At 37.7% G+C, this 25,449-nt stretch overlaps 1 protein-coding gene across 7 annotated transcripts in view; it reads right to left on the bottom strand.

The window, feature by feature from the left end:
- The window catches only part of ASXL3 (ASXL transcriptional regulator 3), a 188,673-nt gene that overhangs the window by 66,510 nt on the left and 96,714 nt on the right, over positions 1–25,449 (bottom strand). For all 7 annotated transcript variants that reach the window (XM_084964436.1, XM_084964442.1, XM_084964437.1 and 4 more), the window contains 3 exons: positions 24,627–24,744; positions 23,538–23,657; positions 11,541–11,704 (listed from right to left, as the gene is read on the bottom strand). In XM_084964436.1, coding sequence (XP_084820562.1) covers positions 11,541–11,704; positions 23,538–23,657; positions 24,627–24,744 — 402 coding nt within the window. The remainder of the gene's footprint in view (positions 1–11,540; positions 11,705–23,537; positions 23,658–24,626; positions 24,745–25,449) is intronic.

Here is a 25,449-nt window from a genome sequence, read left to right as displayed (position 1 = left end):
CCTTTCACCCACATTTTCCTTTCCCCAAGACCACCATGCCCAGCCTTACCTTACTGACCTCACCTTTCTCCCTATCCAGCCTGACACCCATAATCAACCACCCAGCAAGCATCTCACAACTCCCCTAAAATATCCTGGCTCCTTCAACTGGAGCCTTTGCAAACCTCCAACAACCCTGGCAAAATCCAACTCTTGGCACCAAGCTAAATGCACAAATACTCAGTATTGGTAGGTGGAAAAGAGAAGTAGACCAAGTGTGTCTACCACCATCTAACCTCAAATGGGGCCTCAGGGCTGTTCAGCAACCACTTTTTCCCCAAGATGAACCCAGGGGACGATCTATCCAGCTGCTTTCTGAAGTTGTTTTACTCTCCTGAAACCCCTAATCCTATAGTCTCTGAGCAGATACACCACCAACCACCTGAAAACCCCTCACTTTTCACCATGCTCTTCACATTTAGTTATATCTTCCTTCCTTCCTTCCTGCCTCTCTTCTCTCTGGTCTCAGAAATCAGCATTATTTTTTCTCTTAAACCAGCTTCTTCACCTTTCCATCTATTCAAAAACTCTTAATGCTGGAGAGGATGTGGAGAAAAGGGTACCCTCCTTCACTGTTGGTGGGAATGTACATTGGTACAACCACTAGGGAAAACAGTATGGGAATACCACAGAAAATTATATATAGAATTACCATATCATGCAGCAATTCCACTCATGGGCATATATATCTGGACAAAACTTTCATCCAAAAAGATACATGCACCCATATGTTTATCACAGCACTATTCACAATAGCCAAGACATGGAAACAACCTAAATGTCCACTGACAGGAGAATAGATTAAGATGTGGCACATATACACAATGGAATACTACTTAGCCATAAAAAGACAAAATAATGCCATTTGCAGCAACATGGATGGAACTAGAGACTCTCATACTGAGTGAAGTAAGTCAGAAAGAGAAAGACAGACACCATATGCTATCATTTAGATGTAGAGTCTAAAATATGGCACAAATGTTCTATCTATAAGACAGAAACAGATAATGAACATGGAGGAGAGAATTGTGTTTGCTGGGGGGAGGGAGAGCCAGTGGGATGGATTGGGAGTTTGGCGTCAGTAGATACAAACTATTGAATTTGGAGTGGATAAGCAAGGAGTTTCTGCTGTATATCACAGGGAACTATATCCAATCACTTGTGATAGAACATAATGGAGGACAATGTGAGAAAAAGAATGAAAATATATGTATAATTGGGTTACTTTGATGTACAGCATAAATTTACAGAACACTGTAAATAAACTATAATAAAAAAACCACTCTGGTCTATAAATCAAATCCTCCCTCTTCTATCTTTAATTTCTTCTACCAATTGCCTCAATTTTTTAGACAAAAACATGTTCAAGGAGTTTCCACTGTGGTACAGTGGGTTAAGAATCCAAATGCAGCAGCTCAGGTTGCTGTGGAGGCATGGGTTGGACCCTCAGCCCAGGAACTTCCATATACCCTAGGTGCAGCCATTAAAAAAAAAAAAAGATGTTTAAGTCCATCTTAGCTTTAAAGACATACCAAGCTTTTGCTATTCTCAAATGTGCAATTATTATTTACTGCCTAAAGGGAGTACTCAATTCCTCCTTCTCCTTCAAATCCAATTAACCAAGTCATAGTGATTTTATTTCTAAAATGTGTACATTGGACAGAATTGAGTCCCCTCCTAAATTCATAGGTTGGAGCCCTAACCCTATGACTATATTTGGCAACAGGGCCTTCAAAGAGGTAATTAAGGTTAAATGAGGTCATATTGATGAGGTCGTAACCCAGTGTGAGGGGTATCTTTATAAGAACAGAAAGGACTAGCATAGATGCAGGTGTGCAGAGAAAAGGCCCCATGAGGACACACAGCGGAGGAGGCCTTCTATCAGCAAAGGAGAGGGGCCTCGGGAGAATCCAGGCACACTACTACCTTGAGCTTGGACTTGCAGCCTCCAGAACTGGGAGAAAATTAACTATTGTGTTTTTTTGTCTTTTGTCTTTTTAGGGCCACACCTGCAGCATATGGAGCTTCCCAGGCTAAGGGTCAAATCAAAGCTACAGCTGCCAGCCTACACCACAACCACAGCAACACAGGATCCGAGCTGCATCTGTGACCTACACCAGCTGCTGACCTACACCACAGAACAGAGCAATGCCAGATCATTAACCCAATAAGTGAGGCCAGGGATCGAACCCACATCCTCGTGGATCCTAGTTGGGTTCTTTAACCACTGAGCCACGGCGGGGACTCCAATTCAGCATCCTTTGAAGAGAGATTAAAGTGACAATAAAGGTGAGGACAGGGTGCAGCAAAACCACAAAGAATAGTGCAGAAATCCAGAGTTAATAAAGAAGGCTAGTATCTGACTGGGAGGGGAAGCGGGAGAGTGGTTATAAGAACTTGGACAGAGAAGGCTGTGTGGAGAGGACCTTCTGATAGAAGCTGGTCAGTGGATGCAGCCTGGGCTGACCACATAGGACAGAGCCCACAGAAGGGCTCAGTCTAACCCTTCTTCTGCCCAGTCCGCTGTTGGGGCTTCCCAACAGCTGAAACCAATTAGAATCCAGAGGGCCTGCTCTTTCCACCTCTAAATAATTCAGGCCCAAAGCCTAAAGTAATATAGGCTTCTGGTCTAGAGGGGGAGCAGAGGGGCTCAGAGTGGTCCTGAGCAGGACCGCAGAGCCCACTGGGGTGAGGTGAGTATCCATATGGAGAAAGCAGAATTTGATGGTTATAAGCAAGTTCTAAGTGCTTCAAGGAGGAATAAGACTTGGGTTCATTCATTCAACCAATGTTCATTTATCCCTGTTATGTACCAGATAAACACTGATGATATCAGTGTTAAATGTCACAGTTCCTACCCTGAGGGATGTAATGGTTCTAGGGGTAGGGGGTACAGTGAGAGAGAGAAAAGCCTACAGGTTCAGAACCATGCCCTGGTGGTTGTATACACATTGTGCTAAGGGGACATAGAGGGATTAATTATATTTTGTCTGTGAGAGTTAGAAAAGATTTCAAGTGAGCACCCAGGAGGAGCTGCAGAGACAGATCATGGTGGAGGGGGGGCACCTGCACAGGAGGGGCCAGATGGGCAGTGTCAGAGGTCGAGCAAGAAGGGGAAAGAGCCCAAGTGGATGGGTAGGTGGCTGTCATGGAGACTCAGAGCCTGAGGGTAGTAAGGAGACCATCCCCGAGGGGACCTGTGGGGACCAAGACGGAAGACTGACTATCTCCAAGAGGGATAATCAGCTATTTAGACATATTAAGGGCAACAGTTAATATATTAAGGGAGTATGTAGGGTAGTTACACAGGTAGTTTTAGAACTCCTACTAGGGAATTAAAGACAGAAGTGGAACTTTGGGAGACCACTGTAAGTTAATGATCACCCAAGAAAGGAATCATAACATCTTGAAACGAAACAGGTCTGCTTAACCATGAAACCAAGCAATAAAAGCCCCAGGCCATTAGGCGAAAAAATGAGGCCTGCATCCTGCTGGTGGAGGTCATCAAGATAATGAACCTTAGGACATGTACCTCTGCACACACCAAGGACAGGAATATAGGGGAAAGGTGACATTCCAAAGTTGAAGCCCCTCATCATACTGAAACCTGAGATGATTTAACACATGTTGGTATACGTTACCACTCTTCTGCTGATTTGAATAGTGCCACAACAGACACAATTTGACCAGATAAGGAAAAAAACTCCCCCACCTGGCGAGTTTCCTGGTGGCCTAGTGGTTAAGGATCTGGTGTTGTCACTGCCATGACCAGGTTTGACTCCTAGCCTGGGAACTTCAGCCTGCCATGGGCACAGCCAAAAAAACCCTGTCTGACATAGGCTTGACATCTGTTCAAAGAATGAGGAAGAGGGTGGTTCCCCCCCCACACTTTTCCTTTTATTTTGAAAATTTATTTATTTATTTTGTCTTTTTACGGCCGTACCTGCAGCATATGGTTTGGAGCTACAGCTGCTGGCCTATACCACAGCCACAGCAATGCTGGATCTGAGCCACATCTGCAACCTATACCACAGCTCACGGCAACACCAGATCCTTAACCCACTAAGCGAGGTCAGGGATCAAACCTGTGTCCTCATGGATCTTGTCAGATTAGATATTTCCATATTTATATGTAGATTTTATATTTATAAATTGTGATATATTTATATATTGTGAATAGGCTCGTACCCTTTCTTCTGTAAGCTGTACCTGTCTCCAGAACACAGGAGGGTTCACACACACACATGCACATACACCTATTCATGCATGCGTTCCTGTATATACATAGATATAGTTCCTGGGTCTGTCCTAGACCTGGGAGCAGCCACACCCCAAGAGCAAAGAGCATATGTTTAGTGAAATCTTGCTTTCTAAATACCATCTTTCACTATAGGGAACCATGGCTCCTTGGAAAAAGGGTTCACTGCAGGACTGGGACAGGGAAATTCTAAGATGAGACTGAAATAATTTGATGTGTTTTTCAAAGTAAGGAAGTGTTCAAAGAGTGATGGAGACCCATCAGAAGACACAGAAGAGAGCATGAACAGGTTCCTAGTGACCAAATGTGGACAACTGAGCATAATAACCTATTGAAAAACTAGGAAACAGTGAAATCATATGTATAGGAATAAGTGAGTAAATTGAAAGTCTGAAGAGAAACATATTCTCTTCACAAAATACTCACAGGTTAGTGGAAGAATCAGAGTTACAGCCGCTGGCCTACACCACAGCCACAGCAACTTGAGAACCGAGCCGTGTTTGTGACCTACACCAGAGCTGATGGCAACGCCGGATTCTTAACCCACTGAGCACGGCCAGGGATCAAACCTGCATCCTCGTGGATACTAGTTGGGTTCCTTACTTCTGAGCCACAATGGGAACTCCATGAAATACTATTTAATTACAAAGAATGAAGAGAAGCTTGATGGATACATTTTAATCAAAATTCATCAGTATTGGGACAAATCATAACTGTGTCCCACCTCATAGGTGCAAGGAGAATACAGCATCATTCACTGTATTCCTCCCAATAGTACACAACCTAAAACTGATCACTATGGAACATTACACAAACTAACATTGGCTTATAATCTCTAAAGATGTCAAAATCATCAAAGTCAAGGGAAGAATGAAGAACTATTCCAGAACGAAGGAAACTAAAATGACATGACAACTGAATGCAATGATGGATTCTGTACTGGATCTTATTGCTAAAAGTGACATTACTGGGACAGATGGCTAAACTTTAATAGAATCTAAAAATCGCAGTGGAACTGAGCAGCAGCATGTGATTCCCCCCACCCCAAACTACAAAGGTCCCTCTTGTTTGTGGGTAAGTTGAAGTCTCTCAGGCCTCCCAGAGTCAGAAAAAGAGCAAGCTTGAGCAGTTAGTGACTAGGACAATGGAGTCACAGACTCAGTATCTGATGAAAGAAGAATAACACTATTGCTCATAATAATATATATCTTTATGGACATTAGAATAATTGCAGCTTACTCTGCCCATGTATGTAAGCGGGCAATTAGAACTCTCAGCTAAGAGATGCTACAGACACATGCCAACATCTTCTACTCTGAAAATACAGCACCCTAGGTCAGGATGAAGTTACAGAAGATAGATCTTTGCCCCTAATCTCATAGACATGGAATGATGTCTGACAGTGTGGATTTGTAAGCAGCTTTTTTCGCCTTTCCTGTTTGTCTATCTCTGTTCCCCTTACACCTTAATAAGTAACATTTAAACTAATTCCTGACTTCTGCTCTACTGAATGGACATGATGCCTTGCTTAACCTGTTGATTCATTTCCTGGATTAAAAGGAGTAGGAGTGAGAAGCATCTGTTGTGGCTCAGCAGGTTAAAGACCCAACATTGTCTCTGGGAGAAGGCAAGTTCAATCCCTGGCCTCACTTGGTGGGTTCAATCCCTGGCATTTCCACAAGCTGCAGCATAAGCTGCAGATGTGGCTCAGATCCGGTGTTGCTATGGCTGTGGCAGAGGACACAGCTGCAGCTCCAATTCAACCCACGGCCCAGGAACTTTCATATGCTGCATGTGAGGCTATAAAAAGAAAAAATAAATAAATAAAAGGAGTAAGAATGAAAAATTAAGTAGTTACAGAATGACGGACTCTCTACCCCCATGTTTCCCCTTAGCAAATCTGCAGGTGGACCATGCAGGCAAGAGAGCATCAAAAGGAAGATCAGGAGTCAGCAGGTCCACACACAGTGGAAAGATGATGAAGAATCTGACCTCTTTAATGATGAGCTGAGATTGCTTCTCATTTTTCCCTTTAAAAACTGCCGTGGCTGAGCAAAATTTCTGGTGTTGGTCTATGGACACGAGTCCACCTTCTCCTTAGATTGCTGGCTTTTCTGAATTAAGCATTTTTCCTTTCTACTAACATTTGCCCCTGATTATTGGCTTTGGAGTAGGAAGCAGCCAAACCTGAGTTCAGTAACAACATGGTAAAATGATCAATGCTAGTTGAGCACAACCCACATGTTCTCCTTGCTTGGCCTTATTCCAAATTCTGATGTTTCAGTTTGTTTGGCCTCACTGTGCATCAGACACATGAACTTGCGTTTGGTAACAATGTACAATGGTACATAGCACCATTTGCGTAAATCTTGTCTTTGAAATACTAGGCTAGAAGTATTTTCTCCATGAGTGTGAACCAACAGGCAAGTACCCATTTTTTGACTAAAGTAGCCAACCCACCACAAAGGGATTCAAGTTTAGAATAGTGCCAGCAACACAGGAGAAGCTTTTTTAAATGTACTCATTAAAACCAATTAAATGGGTCCTTGATAATAACTGACTCCCAAGACCAATAATCAGAGGTCCACTCTAACCTCTATCTTATATCTACCTGAGCCAATAAATCTTCTTTCCATTTAAGTTAGTTAGAGTTTGATTTTCTGTTATTTGCAGTATACTCTGTGCAGAGTAAAATTAAATATAAAACTAGATGTGACAACATTATTAAAAACAACTAGAAGTAAGTAAAAATTGTAATCTACGATAAACAGACCTCTAGAAAAAAAAAAAAAGAAGTAGGAGAAATATGGAAAAAAAAAACAGACAGGTTGGCTTAATGATAGTTGGCACTGGCAAAACAAATGGGAAATCTAGCTTATCTTATTTTAAAGATGTAATAATGAAATGTCTTGGCTTCACCTGTTCCAGAACAGGAAAGCCTACAGGACTGCTTCCGGGGAGAAATCAGGCAGAAATATGAAGTAGTCAAAAGAAGGAAACAATAAAGCTGGGAATTTCAAATTTTATGTGAAAAAGTTACCAAACAAAGTTTGTGTGCCCTGCACACAGTGAGGTCAAATAAACCAAAATGTAGGAGTTTGGGGCACAGAGAGGTTTTTACTGCAGGGCCAAGCAAGAAGAACAGATGGCTTTTGCTTAAAAACCCTGAATTCCCCAGTGGTTCAGGGGGAAAATTTTCACAGACAAAATTTAAATTGAAAACTCCAAGTGTCTGACTTTCTTTGGGTTCGTTGGTAATGAGGTAACAGGAAGGTGCTTCCAGGAATCTTGTGCTCAGCAAGTTAGCAACCTCCACCTGGGGGGGGGAGCTTCAGTTCAGCAGAACTTAAAGATATTACTATGCCTTGAGGAGGGACCAGGACCCTGCCCCAAGAGGGTACTATTGCTTCTTCCTTCCCCCTTCCTAGTCTCTGCATCCCCTTCCTTCCCTGATTAGCAACTGTTAGAACCTGCCCTTAGGAGCTCAGGAGAGTCAAGGATGTGGAATGAAGCCTGTTTCCTACAAACAAGAATGGGGGACACAGAAAGGATTTGTACTTGGGAGCCCTGGGAGCCAGCCCACGGGGTCCCACTCAGTTTCAAAACAAGCTTTTGTACAAGTGAGATTCTTAGGTATTTCACATAATTATAGTACCTCCCACTGGCTCAAATAAACTTATGTAATCAGATTCACATTTTCATGCCTTTTCTACTCTCTGGTCTAGATGGGGATGTTCAGTGCATCCCCTTTTGGATTTTTATAAACTGAACTGAAATAGAGCAGTTTTGGAAACTTAATGCATCAAGTCACCTGTTCCTATCTGCTATGAGAGAGGGTTGAACTCACCTCCAGCAGGGCAGAGAGAGAGTGCTAATTTTTTTGGTATCAAAAGTTGATAGGCTTTCTGTCCTCCCAAATCACCCTAGATAAAATCTCCAGTAGCCTTCCAGACCTTCTATAAACCCACCTTATAGGCAATGTCATTCCTTGCCACTTGAAATATGAAAATATGCCAGGAATTCTGGCCTTTCTTTTCATTTCCAAGGCCAATGCCCAAGTTACTTCTTATCTCAACTACTTCCATGATCTCTTACCCAGTCTCTCTGGATTTTATCTTTCTGCCTGTCCATTACATTAGTCACAGGGCTACTGGCTTCTAAGAGAAAATAAGGACCATATTTAATTATCCCTTTGGATATTCTGCTCCTGCCCTATGTCCATGTACTAAAATATTTATTTAAATTATTTTATGCATGCTACTTCTCATTTGAGAAATCTTTTTTATTTGTATTTTTTAAATTTTCTTTCATTTCTTAAAAATCTTGTTTTTTATTAAAGTATAGTTGATTTACAATGTTCCTTCTATTTCTGTTGTACAGCAAGGTGACCCAGTCATGAACAGTTCCCTGTGCTGTACTGTAGGATCCCATTGCCCATCCATTCCAAATATAACAGTTTGCATCCACCAATCCCAAACTCCCTGTCCATCCTACTCTCTCTAATGGTACCTGCTAGTTTCAGAAAAAGTTAACAGAGCTTAATGTGCAACCAGCTCATCGAGGTGGTAGCTCATGCTACCTATGGCGCAGCATTGTACCACACAAGCAGCAAGTCTTTATAATAATGACATGTTCCTCCTCTGCCAAAATTCATTTTTCCTTGGTTCTACTTATAAAATACCTATCAGTTCTTTAAGGTTCAAGTTAAGTATCCGTTCTGCCATAAAAACTTCTCCAATACTATTTTCAGATGAAAGTTCTTCATCCTCTGTGCCTTCAGAGGACTTTCTTTATACTTTTATTTGACATTTATGTTACCCTGCCTGGTCTTACACTAAATTTGGTATAGCTCTATCCAGTTATTAGACTTCTTTCCTAGTAAAGATGAAACTGTATTTCAGCATGAGGTTGTCTTTCTCCTCGGTCTATTATTGTTCTGCAAGATTCATTTTTGTATCCTCCATATTCAGCAAAGTGTATGCAGCACATAACATGTGCTTAGTAAATATTTCTTGATTAAATAATTCTACAATGGATTATATATTATTTGAGGACAGGTACTGTGCCTTATTCATTTACATTTCTTGCAGTGACTGAAAAAAACTGAGTAACAGAAACTGCTACAGGTTGAATTAAATATTAGATTGATTTAGACTGGCCTCATAGGTTATTGAAATATTTGGCTAATTATAGGACTGTTATTTTCTCACTCCAAAAAGATGTGAGTACCTTTTAAATGCCAAATATTATACCAGGAGCTGGAGGTGGAACTATAAACAAAATAAACCACACATATCTGGATTTGGGGGAAATAGCCAGACAGCTTATAAATCCACCTCCCTCTCCCCTCCCCCCAAAAATAAATAAAGTTTTCCCAAACACCTGAACTCAATGCTCAGTCATACCAGCTTGAAATATGAAAATCATCAGTGGCTTCTTCCTACACCTTGCTTCAAATGTTATTTGATAAAATGTACAATTAATACCACCAGATGATGATGGTGGTAGTGACTGCATTATCCTACTCCTCTTTCATTTCAATGCTTTTCTCTAAATCCATGCCCTCATTTTGCCTTTTGGAACAATTAAAACTTTTTTTCTAATGACTCATTCCCCTTTCATGCTTCCTGTCTCTAACATTCCCTTTTCAGTTCTGCCAGAACTGTCTTCTTAAAAAGCAGCCATCTTTTTATACTATAGTTCTGCTCAAAAGCTCTCAATGGCTTTGCCCTGCAAACACAGGGCAAACACTGTTCAGACTCTTTAGCCTTATACTCAAGGCAACTTCCCAAATTGGCTTCTAATTTGTCTTTCCAGATTCATTTGTACAGTTCTTCCTATAATCCAGACTCCCTCAGAATTGGGTTTTGATTTTGTAGCTCTGAATCTTTCACATAAAATACAGTTCTATTTATTTTACTCAAATTTTGCCTATACCTCAAGGTTCCATTCAGGTATCTCAAATTTGTCTCTGATTTTTCCCTTCTATATATAAAAGCTTAATTTACTTTGGGCTTTATCCCCTAAGCTTACCTGTTTCAAACTCATATTTTCATTACTCACAAATATAGCTTCTGTATCCAACTACAGTGTATGTAATCACTGAGTCAAAAAACATATAATATTATGTTTTTTAAAAAACATATAAACATATAATACTTACTATATTTCCAAAGCACTAAAAACAAAACAAAAAAAACTGAACAAATTTTAAAACAAAAAGGTACCCAAAATCAAAACAGTATTTTTCTAAATATCTCCAATAATCTCCACCAGGGATACAAAAGAATGTAGAAAATAGTAACTCATCAAATTTTAAGTATTTATGAAAGGGTAGGTAAGTTAGTAGAAAACAGAATCAAATGCTAAGAAAATTTATTCAAAGTAATATGGAAATATTGGATCGGTCTTGCCCATTTCAATTTATGGAGGTACCTATTATTTTGAGATGCAAATTCATAAACACACACATTATGTCCATCAACTGGAAACTATATACAGAGTAAAAATTTATTGAACTGAGAATCACAAGGAAATGTTTCCTAGTTGCCATTTAATAATTTTTGTGAAATTTAATAAAAGTTTATGTGATGAAATATTTTTTCTTTTCAAAGGGAACAGCTTTAGAAGATGATTGATGTCTGCTATTATGAGTCTATATTTGTATTTCCTTATTTTAGAGGCTTTTCAAAAATACAAAAATACACTTAAGGCATTTCCAGTTACACTAAAAAAAAAGATAAAAGGTGATTATTTATAGGCAATCATATTCCTGATGATAGACTCTCAGAAGGCAATTCCAAACATAAATTTTAAATGCTTTTTGGAAAGAGTTGAGAATAAAAACATTTACATAATTTCTTTGAAACCCTGGCTTTTTATTGCTATATTTCAATATTCCCTCAGGGCAAAGGAGCAGCTACTTCAGAGATTTATTTGATAATGGAATGTTTGATTTCTTTGTTTTTCCTTCCCATTGTGGGTAGGTCTGTTGTTTTCACTCTATGGCAATGTGCTGTATTTTAAAATCTGAATTGGCTCACTACTGATAATAAAAAATGATTCTGCTTTGGCAGATTAAACAAATATACCAATGCTAGCAATAAGTATATAAATCACATAAATATACTAAGATTATTACAAAATGATCCATCTGTGTTATCAGTCAACCTCAATAACAGACCTGCCACTTCATAATAATATAACTAGTGACAAATATCAAATGTCTGAAACTTCTACTTACCTGCCTATCCACCTCTGGAAGCAAAAGCAGGAGGTATTGTTGAAAATGCTGAGGTAAGGAGGCAAATGTATGTTTATTTATTAATGCCCTCAGGTTAGTGTTGACAAGAATAGATCCTGGGGTTTCTATGTCAATGTCCTCAGCTTTGGTCCACTTCAAGTGTCCTGTGATAAACAAGCAAGAGGCATGGATTCACTATGGATTGGGAAAAACATACACCTGTACACACATATGTATGTATATATTGAACATATATATATATATTTGATAATGCATTTAATTCTTTCTCTTTTAAAATTGATAATTTCAGGAGTTTTCCCATTGTGGCTCAATGGGTTAAGAACCTGAATAGTATCCATTAGGATGTGGGTTTGATCTCTGGCCTCACTCAGTGGGTTAAGGATCCACCATTGCCACAAGCTGTGTTGTAGGTTGAAGATGTGGATCAGATCTGGTGTTGCTGTGTCTGCAGCTCTGATTTGATCCATAGCCCCAGGAGTTCCATACGCTTCAGGTGTGGCCATAAAATAATAAAAATAAAAAGGCTATTTCCAAAGTAAATCTCCAAGGTTTCCTTGCATTTCTATCTTGCCTTAGTTGTCTTTAATTTTCATTGTGTATACTTCTCTCAATACCATCTATATTTTTAACTCAAAGCACCAGGTCTCGATAAGGGAGTATTTTAATTACAATCTTCCAATTAATCAGCATTCTCAAAACTTTAGGACCATAAATGGTAACAACTACAGTTTTGTAAGATTCTATAAGACCTAGGATTAATGATAACAATAATAACAGTGCTGTTAATTTTAACAGAGATAATGATAGCATTGATAGCTGACAGCTGCCTGTTCCCCATGTGTCACACACAAGACTAAGCCCCAGATTATTTCAGAAGATTCCTATTCTGGGATCTGAATTGTGAGAGTAATACTTTAAAAAGTAATCCTTTTTATAAATATTAGCTGTAAGGTCTGAAATGTCAATATGCTTTGTAGGATAATTCTACAACTCAGGCACCCAGGCCTCCAACAGAAGGTTGTAAAGAGTAACCACAAATTAAAATTAGGACACACAAGAAAACAACCCACCATAAGGGACAGTCAGCAGAGGCATCAAACAGAAGAACTGCCACTCTCAGTTGCTTAAGAGAAACACTTGAGGGTGATTTTAATAGAGTATATTCTAAATCAAGGGTCAGCAAATTATAGCCCATGAGCTATATTCAGTCCAGTGGCTACTGGTAAAAAAAACTTTTACTGGAATGTAGTCATGACAGAAATTGCATGACTTACAAATCCTACAGTATTTACTCTCTGGCCCCCAGAAGGAAAAATTGCTGGCCCTTGTTTTAAATAATTAGAGGAAGTAAGCTCTAAAAGGAAAAAAAGGAAGTAAGCTCACTATGAATAAAACAGGACACTATGGTTTTAAAAAGGCAGATTTGAAACAGAATCAGAACTTTTACAAATAAAATTTGGTTTAAATTTTTTAAATATTAATGAATAAAGTAGATAAAATAATTATTGAATACTTTGAAGATAGAGTTGATAAAAATATCTAGAATAAGCATTAAAAATGATGAGTCAAAAAAAACAGGACAGAGAAGAAATACAGGGAATGGGGTAAACATAATGTACATTTATAGGAGTTTCAGAATGAAAAAACACAGCAGATGGTACAGAAGCAATGTTTGAAGAACTAATGTCTGAATTTCAGAATCTAAAAAAATGACAAGAGTCCTCAGATAAAGCAACATACCAAATCTTAAAAAGGATAAATATCTATCCCCCATCTGATAGGTTGAAATCACAAAACATTAAAAATAAAATGAATACCTTAAAACAATTTTGAACAGAAACAGACTACATCCAAAGAGATCACAATAAGACACAGGCACCTTATCAATAAATAACAATGACAATGAAATACCATCAATGTCGATGTCATGGACACTGGACCACAAGAAAGTAAGTGTCCATCTAGAATTTATTAATAATAAAGTCCCCCTAAATGGCAATGACAGCCATTATATGAGAATATTTTCAGGATCCAAAATGGAAACTCTATCCCTTAAAGAATCTTTCTAAAAAACCATTAGTGGATGTTATTATAAAGAACTTAAATCAGGAGTTCCCGTCATAGCTTAGTGGTTGACAAATCCGACGAGGAACCATGAGGTTGCAGGTTTGATCCCTGGCCTTGCTCAGTGGGTTAAGGATCCAGCATTGCCATGGACTGTGGTGTAGGTTGCAGACATGGCTCGGATCCCACATTGCTGTGGCTCTGGCGTAGGCCAGCAGCTACAGCTCCAATTAGACCCCTAGCCTGGGAACCTCCATATGCCTTGGAATAGGCCCTAGAAAAGGCAAAAAAAGACAAAAAACAAAAAAACAAACTTAAATCAGAGACAGAATGAGTGGGTTGCAGGAGCAATGATATACTATGACTAACAGACATGAGTAACCCCAAATAAATATTAACTGTGAAAAATAAAACTAATACCTAATGAGAATTAAACCAAAATGAAAAGAAAGTAAAACAAAATCCAGTAGACAACGACTGCATGCAAGATGGGAAGGTATGATGAAAATGATAACACTATATAACCCTGGCATGGTTTGGGAAGAAGAGAGATATGATATATTCTAGTTCTTGACTTTGTTAAAATTCCATAGGTCACCCATGAAAGAAATGAAAAAGACTTCTAACTTCCAAATACATTCATGCAAGGAAAATTCAATCAAAGGAAGGCATAAAAGGAGAAAAACAATTTTAATTTAGTCCAACACAATAAAATATACACAAGTGGATTTTCATATTAGGTTTAAAAGTAACACAATCTAACTATAAGAGATATATTTAAAATAAAAATCATATAGAACAGAAGAAAAGGAGATAAACTAAGAAATACTAGGCAGACATTCAAAACAACAACAAAAAAAGCAATATGACAATATTAACACCAGACAAAGATAAAGGTAAAAAAAGAAAACAAAAACAAAAACAAAAAAAATAACAAACCTTATTGGGGATAAGAAAGACAATTCCTTAAGGATAAAAGGAGTAATTCATTGGAAAAATATAATGACTGTAAACCTGCATCCATTTAAACAGCAGAGCATTAAAAATTTAAAATTTAAGAGAATTAAAAAGAGAAAGTCACACTATAAAGTGCTAGTGGGAAGTATGAACGTATTTTACCAGACACTGTGATATCAAACAATGTGTCTTAATATTGAGGACTTTATGGAGTTCCCTGCTGGTTAAAAGGTTAAGGATCCAGCATTGTCACAGCTGTGGCTTGGTTGCTGCTGTGACATGGACTCAATACCTGGCCCAGGAACTTTCACATGCCATGGGAACAGCCAAGATAATGATAATAATTAATAATAACAATAATAATAATACAGAAGACTTTAAAATCTCAATAATCAACCTTAAACCAATGAATTTAACATAGGACATGGCACTAAACCTTTAAGGAGCAGTAAGGAAGGGGGAAAAAAAAAACAACAAATACTGAACAAATACTGAAGAATAATATAAAATCTCATCTCTCTATCCACAAAGAAGTAAAATTAGGTATAAAGAACAGAAACACAGCAACTGTGCAATCCTCCTACACCCATTATATATTTGGACATTTGAAAGTACTCTTCCAAGTATTTCATGAGTTAACGAAAAAAAAAAATTGTAATGGAAATTACAAAATACTTAGATTCTAAATGACAATGCCAAAATTTATAAAATGCAGCTCAACTGGTTTTAAAGATAAACTGTAGGAGTTCCCGTCGTCGTGGCGCAGTGGTTAACGAATCCGACTAGGAACCATGAGGTTGCGGGTTCGGTCCCTGCCCTTGCTCAGTGGGTTAAGGATCCGGTGTTACCGTGAGCTGTGGTGTAGGTTGCAGACACAGCTCGGATCCAGCGTTGCTGTGGCTCTGGTGTAGGCCAGTGGCTACAGCTCCTATTCGACCCCTAGCCTGGGAACCTCCATATGCTGCTGGAGTGGCCCAAGAAATAGCAAAAAGACAAAAAAAAAAAAAAAAAAAAAAAAAAAAAAAAAGATAAACTGTATATATTACAGAGTAGGAAAATATTGAAAATTCAAGAGTTAAGTGTGAAAATTAAGAAGTTAATGAGTGAACTACAGAATAAAAACTTGAGAAAGAAGAAAGGAAAAAGACTATAAAGAATAAGAATAGACATTCATGAAATAGAAAAGGACAATGAGAACCATCAGCAACAGAAAAAGGCTTTTAAAAAATTAAGATTAATAAAATAGGCATACTTCTTGAAAGATGGCCTAAACAAACACGAATGGGAATGAAAGGCATGTGATTTGAGATACAGCATAGATTCAAGGCAAATACAATTAAAGTTAGATTTTAAAAAGTATAATATGCATAAAAAGCATACTACTATGACTTTAATACCTTTGAAGACAAACTAAAGTATTTCAAGTTTACAAAATTTCAAATTCTATTAAAAATAGAAAGTCTCAATAAATTTGTGAAAACTTCTGTAAAATACACAACCCTTCCTACCCCACATACATATACAGTACATATTACAAGTAACTCTAAAGATGAATTTTACCAAAACGTGAAGGATATCGCCTACTACTTAATTTTACACATATTCCAGTAAATAAGTAAAGAAAGAAAGCTCTTCACTTTATGAAGTAAATATCACCTTTATTCCAAAATAAGGACAAAAAAGGACAATATGAGAAAGTCTGTTGGCCAATCTCACTTATAAACACAAAAATTAGTACAAATATTGCATTTTTGTTTTAACCTAAATCAGGTCCAACAAATTCCTAACACTGGTTAGAAGCAAAGACAAGGTGACAGGTATATAGTTGTATGTTTTATTAGTATCTGTATTCTTCTATATGTTTGAAGTATTCAACAGTAAAATAAGAGAGACTACAAGGAGAGAATTAGGAAGAAGCTTTTTTTTTTTTTTTTTTTTTTTCCTCAGCAGCGGAGACAAAGGCAAAGCACAGAGACAGAAATGTTGAAAATATAGGAAAGCAATTTGTTTAAATCTTATGGATGGCCAAAATATTCTCTTGGTTGAGGTCATTTACCAAAAGTGACTTTGGGAGGGAGTATTGGGGAAACGAAAAAATTCTAAAACTTTAGAGACAATGTGTTACGGATAATGTAATAAGCAAGACTTATGCTGTTGGTTACTATTTTGTAAGCTTCAAAATATTTAGGAGTATCATAGGGAAAAAAAAGATACAGAAGGGTACATAGTCTTTTAGGACAAAGTCAAAAGATCTATTTCTAAGATGTCCAACTAAGCAAAAACATGTTTTTTTTTTTTATAATTTTGGAACAAAGAGCAGATGAATTTATTGCTAAATCTGCTGCCACAGTGGATGATTAATTCCATTTTGATTATCCTTACTTTCTCTTAACTGGCTTAAGAACAATCTCATTATGTCTGATTGTCTTATCTCATTAAAGCTGATACCTCATCTCCCTAGACTAAGCCGAGGAAAAAAAAAGATATTAGTTAGCATTTAACTCCTGGACACTAGAGAATGTAAAGCAGCTGATATTGAAGGAAGCAGAGATGTGACAATGGTCAAATTGCCACATAAGAGTTTATGCTATAGATGATGACACTAGGCTGACCTCATGATAAAAATCATGGGGAAGTGTCTGATCAGGGTCAGGGAAATTATTACTTTGACCATAGGGAGTTTGAAGAGCACCCATCTGAGTAGACGCTGCAGACTCTGGAGCTCTTGGTGATGGGTGAGTATTCTGCTGGTTTAAAGTCTCCTGTTTCCCAGAAGGAAAGCCGTACAGAATTTCTGTGGAAAATGTGCACACACTCACTTAGATGCACACAGAGAGAAGGGGCACATGAAAGAGGCCAACCAAGGCCTTTTGTTACAGGAGGAACTGTGCAAAGAAACTCAGCAAGAGTTGAAAACAAGAGTTAGTTTTTGTTGTTTGAAGGAAAATACAGAGGATGATTCTGAAAGAGCTCAGAGGAGAAAAGCAGGCTTCCAAAGAGTAAAATCTAAGGAGGAAAAAATTATCAGAGGATGAAATTGAATCATCTACAACATGAATCCTAGGACCCTTCACAAATGAAGAAACTGTGTAAAAAGTCTATCAAGGAGCAATGAATCTATTATCATCCAGTACTAGAAGCGTCCCTGTTGTGGCTCAGCAGTTAACAAACCCAACTAGTATCCATGAGGAAGCAGGCTCAATCCCTGGCCCTGCTCAGTGGGTTAAGGATCCGGCGTTGCTGTGAGCTGTGGTGTAGGTTGGAGACACAGCTCAAATCTGGTGTTGTTGTGGCTGAGGTGTAGGCTGGCAGCTGCAACTCCAATTGGACCCCTAGACTAGGAACCTCCATATGCCATAGGTGGAGCCCTAAAAAGCAAAAGCAAAAACAACAACAAAATACAGTATTAGGGTTAGTGAACTATAGGGATTATGGTTAAAAAAAAATTAAATGTTAACAATCTTGATTTAAAAAAATAAAATAACAAAAACGTAGATAAGAGGGGCTTTGAGTACAATTATCTCCCCATCCTTTATAACGTATTGTCCAAAGTTTCAGTAGTTAAAAGGTCATCACTCATTTCAGAGTTTCATATTTTTAATATCTTTTGCAGAGAACTTTTAGATATGAATATATCTCGTGGCAATGTTTAGCAATTTTGTTTTTGGTTTTACTTCTATTCTTTTTTACTATTCAGGCCAAACTTAATTAAATTTAGTACTTTTAATTAAAATGGTGTAACAGAGTTTTTCTAAGATGACCTCTATGACTGCAAATTAGCAAATGTCAAATAATGTTTATGAAACACTGGAGGAAATTATCTTTGATGACAGGATTTAGAGTTACTATTCAAATATATTTTTATTTTCCTGCATTAATTTATTTTAAAAGTATGGAACATTTTATGAAACCAGCAAAGTTGTAATTCTTCACTACAAAAAGATTAAACGAAATAAAGTATACTGGAATGAATCCCAGAAGTTGGGCTCAGCAAGGACATTTATTTAAAAACCCTCAGAGACATCCATTAGAAACTTGCATTTGTTTAGCAAGCACTTTTTAAACTCCTACTGTGTTACCGAACGGGAAGAAACATGATTAAAAACTAGTTTAGGTCAACGACCTAACTTGAGGAACTCACGTTTTAGTTAAACATTTAGGAAAAATGTGAGAAATTTATAACAGAAAAAAGTGGTTAAGAAGGAATACATATCATTAAACAGTTTTCAAAAATATTCACAATCCATCTCTTAAAAAACTCCACAGGGAGGTTTTTTAAAATATATAAAGTGATTTTTATTTTATTTTTTTCCATTATAGCTGGTTTACAGTGTTCTGTCAATTTTCTACTGTACAGTATGGTGACCCAGTTACATTTACATATATATATTCTTTTTTCTCAGATTATCATGCTCCATCATAAGTGACTAGATATAGTTCCCAGTGCTACACAACAGGATCTCATTGCTAATACATTCCAAAGGCAACAGTCTGCATCTATAGGGGAGATTTTAAACAAGTTTTATCCTTTGCTAAGATAAGGATAAAGGACATTAAAACAACTGATTAGGGATGAAAACCATGTACTTCAAACTCCATTTTTAGCCTATACCTACCATACATCGCACCAGATGTGGGCTCTACTGCCTGGTTATTTGGTGGTCTAATTCTATACTAATTTTATAGCCCTATGACAATAAAAGGGCCCTAGTAGATGTTATTACCATTTGCTGTCATGCAAGTCAAAAAATACCTTCTACCATGCATGATTCAGAAACAGGAGAGGGACCAACACAGTCTTGTTTCTTTTTTACTATATAGCATCATCAGAGAAATACTCTTTGCATCCATAATGTTTTTTCAAGTGCACTCACTCATGGTAACTCATGTTACCATGTCTACTCAGCCAGAGGGCTACTCAGAGAAATATTCTGATAAGTTTCATACATAAACCTGGCTAAGAATAAACAAAGACAAAAAAATGAAACAAACAAGCAAAAAAATCTGTCAAAAGCAATTAGCGAGGGGGAGGGGGAGGGAGTGGGATGAATGAGGAGCTTGGGGTTAATAGATGCAGACTATTGGTTAACAGATGCAGACTACTGTCTCTGGAATGGATTAGCAAATGAGATCCTGCTGTGCAGCACTGGGAACTATGTCTGGTCACTTATGACGGAGCATGATAATGTGAGAAAATAGAATGTGTACATGTATGTGTAATTGGGTCACCGTGCTGTACAGTAGAAAACTGATGGAACACTCTAAACCAGCTATGATGGAAAAAAATTAAAATCATGATATAAAAAATAAAAAAAGCAATTAGTTCCCATGCAGAGTGATACATTTCTCATAAGAATTTTAAGATCACCATCAGAACTAGAACGACTGAGGGAACCGAAGCTCAGTTATTTCCTAAGCCTCTCTAGGGAAGCTGGCATATAAAGGAAGCTGAGGAAGTCTGTAGTGTGTCCCTCACAGCAGAGTCCTCAGGGAAACACACTGGGGTTCACTGTGCTCTGAGCTACACATATTTGGATTCCAGAACCCAGGTGAAACCTGTACCTCAGACAGGGTGAACATTCTGCAACTGACAAATGAAATAAAATTGCCAAAGACCAAAAGGAAGCACTCAGAGACAATCAGAGGTATTTTACGTCCTACTAGGAAAATCTCACAATGGGAATCAAAATTTAGACTCAGAGCCTAAAGTCTGATTTGGACTGGATTTAGTTTCATAATTATTAATTTAAGTTAGAACAGACTTACCGTATTTGTTTGAATTCAGAACGATTTCAACACTCTAGGAATTATATAGTTACTTCTACTAGAGAAGGCAAAGTTCAAACCACATTTCTGAAACTGCGTGAATTAGATGTCTAACTAATGGGAGAAACAGATGATTCCCTGTCTGGCTGGCTGAGGGATGTCAGGTGAGCTCATCTCTCTTTGCATTAGTTCTGCAGCTATATGTTGGTTCAACAAAGAATGACCTTCCCCAAGAGCACAGGATCATTCTTACTCAATGATATATAAGTAACTGCCCTACTGTGCTAAAACCTACAGATGTCTCATTCATCTGGACAAACTTAATAGTCATTCTGTTACTTAACAGTAATTCATCTGAAACCTATTCAATAACTACTAAATAAAAGGGATGGAAGGGGTGCAAAAGGTACTACAAAGATGGATGGGAATTAACAACTTAATGGCAAGGAAGAGAGTAAAATGTAGATAAATATGCTTTATGGAATACTAATCACTATCCTGATTCTAAAATGCTTCATAGTACAGAAAATCTTTTACTATGTAAGATTCCTAAGTTCAAAGAACATCAAAAACATTACTTTCCAAAAAAGACATGAGATACTATCTAGAGATAGTTACATTTACATGGTTATATGTCTTGTTTTGTTTTTTTCCTTCTACATTTTCACTTTTCACTTTATATTGCTGGACATAACTTAGAGGCTTATTAAGTACTACCGATTTCATTTGCACAAAATAAGCCACTAGGAGTTTTTTGCTTTTTGTTTTTTTTTTTTTTTTTTTTTTGGCCATGCCCACAGAATATGGAAGTTCCAGGCCAGGAATAAAACCCGTGCCATAGCATCGACCCACGCCGCTGCAGTTACAATGCCAGATCCTTAACCTGCTAGTGCCACAAGGACCTCCAAGTACTGTTTTCAGCCACTTTCCAGGTTAACTTAGTCACTGACAGCTCCTTCCTAGTAATCACCTTCAGTTTATTTTTGACAGATTTTTACCTTAGTTGACTTATTTTAAATCGCACCTTCTTGCTCTGATTTTATAGGATAGGCCAGGAAATCTTTCAGTTGCCAGCTCTCCTACATATAACTAGTATATCCACGTTTTAAGACCCATGGCAAGCTCATCATGTCATAGATGCTATGCTGCTCCCCACTGGTGCCCACAGGTCTACAACACAGGCTGCGTGACAGACATTCAGAACACCTCCCAAAATAATGGTTCAGATTGTGAAGCTAGCTGTGCCTTGGCTTGTATCTTAGCTGTGTCATTTAAGGACAACCTCCTCAACCCTCAGGGCCTCAGTTTCTTCAGCTGTAAAATACAAATCAATTCTACCATAAATAATTGAAGGACTCAATGAGACGATGTGTCGAAATACCCAGACCGCTACATTACACATGGGCAGTGAAGAGGATGCCACTTCTCCTTTCCTTCATTAAAACTGCATCATTATTTCTACGACTTGGTAGTCGAAAGCAAGCAAGCAGAACATGGTGAAAAAGAACATGGTGGTCTCCTTTATCGCCTTTAAAATCTGCTAACAAATTAGCTGAAATACCTTTACTGTCCTAACTTTTAAAATACAAGATGTTTAGAGGCATGCAGGACTCCTAGGTTACCACAGAACAGGAGATCCTGATGGAAGACCTGAGCACGTGACAGGATCCTAAGAAAGGGACAAGGTCTTGCTGACCACCAGCCCTGAAGTCAGCAAAGTAAAGAAATGAAAAGGTCCCTTAAATTGTCTTAAACTTATGATATGGCATTGACTTTACTGAGGTTGGTAGCAGACTGTTTTAAACTGAGGGTCACTGACTTTTAAATTACTTAGGGTATCATGATATGTGGGGGAGGGGGCAGGCTTATTGCCATTGTTGCTTTTTTTTTTTTTTAGTATGTTGTTTACATATCACTCACTCTCCCATTATAGTTTTCAATTTCAGAAGCTACTCATATTAAAACACTTTACAATACTCAAAAAACTAGGAGAAAGATGTCAGTATATATGTACACGTGGTTATCCATGAACACATACTCATACATTTTGAGCTAGACGATAAATATGACATGATTTAGGCTTATGAAAAAAAATACGCTATGTTTAAAAAATTTAAAACAAAAATAAATTCTGCTTTCCCAAAGATCTCTTTTGTAAGGCTATCTAAACCCTATTCAAGGATTTTACTGAAACTGCTCCCAGTACTTAACAAAATCCTGGTATACAGTAGGTAATCAATAAACCCTTACTAAAGAAAGAAAGAAATGGGCTAAAATCTTGCTTGAATTTCACAAACAGATAAACCCTGCAAAGAAGAATTACCCTAAGTTGCCAAGAAAGTAAATGGCAGAACCAGTAATAAAGTTCAGGTCAATAAATTTGTACTTTCTACCAACCATTTTCCAAAATGTTACAATGATCCGGGTCATTATCATTACCCTTATGCAGAGATGAAATAACTGAGAGAGGGAAATGAAGCCATTAGGTCCAGACATCCAGCAAGGCGGATTTGGTCTAGAATTTTAATGTTCAGCCTAGGATACGTTTACTTTCCTCTTTTAAATTTCCATATTCCTTTTCCCCCCTCACGCTGCTAAGTCCCCGATAAATGTTATCAGTAAGGAAATCTTTAGAAAAAAATCTGGCACTGACTTGCAAGACCCACTAACGTTGCCTCCTACACTTCTCAGCAATTGTACATGATTTTTCAGACAGGCACCATGGAATATTTCAAGCAGAAAAGATGAAAAACGAGGCAGAGCAGTTTTACTTCAGCAGACTCCGATGACAATGTACTCTCCAGTTCAATGAACTCTTTATAAAAGTTGCATTTTTCCCCTCATACAGTGTATTCCAATAAAGTGAAACCCAGTTACAGGAACAAAACACAGCATGTTAGAATCATGACTTGACAGATAATTACTTGAATATATCATTTTAAATCTCTTATCTTTAACCTCTGCATCATCCAATAATATCATTCACAAATTTTAGCAACACGCTTGAAATCATTCCATTGTAACAGGCTGCCTTATTTGGCCCCCTTTTTGGTTTAGATAAATTGGGAAGATCGTAAAATTTCCTTGTTTAACTATTAAAAAACGTTCTGGGAATTAATTTTCCATCGTTTCATTCAAAAAGATTTAAATCTCTAAAATGTGAAATGTTATAGTCTATTGAACACTCACCTAAACCAGACTTTTTTAATCGTTTTAAGTGCTGACTTGTTTGTTTTCCAGTAGGAGATTTTTGCCCATGTTTCATTTCTTTATCTGAACTGTCTGCTTCACCATTTTTAGATTCAGATCCTAAAAAAGGAAATAGTTATTATGTCATTATCTTCCTCTTGCTGTCCTTGAGAAGAAAAATCTAAAATTGTTTTAAAAACCATAGATATAATCTCCTTTTCTTAAGAGTTAATACACTACCTTTGGCCACCATCTGATTCTTCTACTGGATATAAAGAGAAAAGCCCAATAAATCAATCAAACAGAACAAAAAGCAAGAACAGATGGCCTAATAGTGGAGTCACAAACTCATTCACTATCTGATAGCTTTTAAAAGAAACACTCAGCTCTTTTGTAAAAATACACGAATAAACTTCAACAATACCATGCCACTTGGAGACGATGCAAGACCGAGACAGAAAGATGAAGGATGAGGGGAGGCTTGACGAGAGGGAGCGATCATGCCTTTATTAATAACTTTATGTCGAGGCAGAAACAGCAAACGCAAACATCAGTCTATAATAAATAGAATGGTACGTAGCTGATAAAGTGACAGAAGGTAAATTAGAAGAAAAGGTCAGAGCTGCACTGAGGTGAGAAGAATGTTGCCAGAACACAAAAACTAATAAAGGATTCCTGATTTTGCAGCAGAGGACTGAAAAACAAATTCGCACTCACAGAAGAACGGCTTTTGATGGCATTACACATCAGCATGTGGTCCACCATTAAAGTTCAACATGCAAACAGAAGCCAAAGCAACCACAACAAAAAAATCTACCTAGCAGTATCACACATTTTCTTACATCTACTGACATTAGCAAATGAATCCTTTGGTGATGAACAAGCTGATGCTTTTTTTTCTGTTGTTTAAGAGCAAAATATCTTATTATTTTTGAATCACTGAAAGAGTCAAAGGTATAAAAAAAATGAAATGAAACCTCAAGTGGAAATAGTATTCAGTTTCAGAGAAAATTCATGACATCTCTCTCTCAGTGAGGATGTCTCCTCCAGAAGGAAACTGGCCAAGCATACAATATTTTAGCTTTTTACCTGAAGGCGAATCCGACTGCTCATCAGACACCTTTAATGGTGTCAAAACAACACGAGGAACAGTCTTGTTTACCATCATCGAGACTCCATTTCTTCTCTTCTGCTGCTGCCTCAAAGCCTACAAAACATGATAAAATATAACATGGAAGAATATCGTCAAAATGCTTTCTCATAATTGAATTAAATGATCCACTTGCCCATCATTAGGTAGCATCTCTTAAGAGACTTATTATATTCCAGAGTCACTAATTTGTCAGGACTCTTCATTGTCATCTTCCTGTCATTTTTCCTCAAAAGCATAAAATCAGGCTTTGGCAAATGGTATAAACCTGAGACCATTTTTCGGTTTAATTCTGAAAACAAAGCCTCACTTCAAGGTTTGTTCTACCTGAACAGTATGGCTCGAGAGCCCATGGAATTTTAAGCCATGACTCCCCAGGAAAGTAAATGTAAAATAAATGTTTCGAGACCAGGATAAAAATATATGTGTCTGCACTTCTCTTGCAGGTGCGTCCTCTCCAGTGGGCTGCTCAGTCAATCAAGTTAACACCGAGTGTCATCAGTATGTACAGCAGGTAAGGACTACAGTATTGATGCACTCACTCAGCCGTGGGGAGCGCGGCACAAAATCACTGAACATGGCAGGAATCATTTATTTCTGTGAAGGGAATCAGTCCTAATCTTGGAAACCTTGCAGCACTTGGCTTCTGTCTGCTTGACTTTGGGCATTAACCTTCAGAACACGAACATGATGGCATTCTGGCAAATCCAGAGGGGGGAGAAAAATTGATATGAGAATAAATCTCTCCAAATGGGAGTGCTT

Source organism: Sus scrofa, chromosome 6, assembly GCF_054392235.1.
Source record: "Sus scrofa isolate SSC_HxYL_T2T_F1_AM1 chromosome 6, Sscrofa_HxYL_maternal_Yorkshire_Landrace_v2.0, whole genome shotgun sequence".
Lineage (NCBI taxonomy): Eukaryota > Metazoa > Chordata > Mammalia > Artiodactyla > Suidae > Sus > Sus scrofa.
Note: the sequence above shows the minus strand (reverse complement) of the source record. Positions and strands in the feature narration are given on the sequence as shown.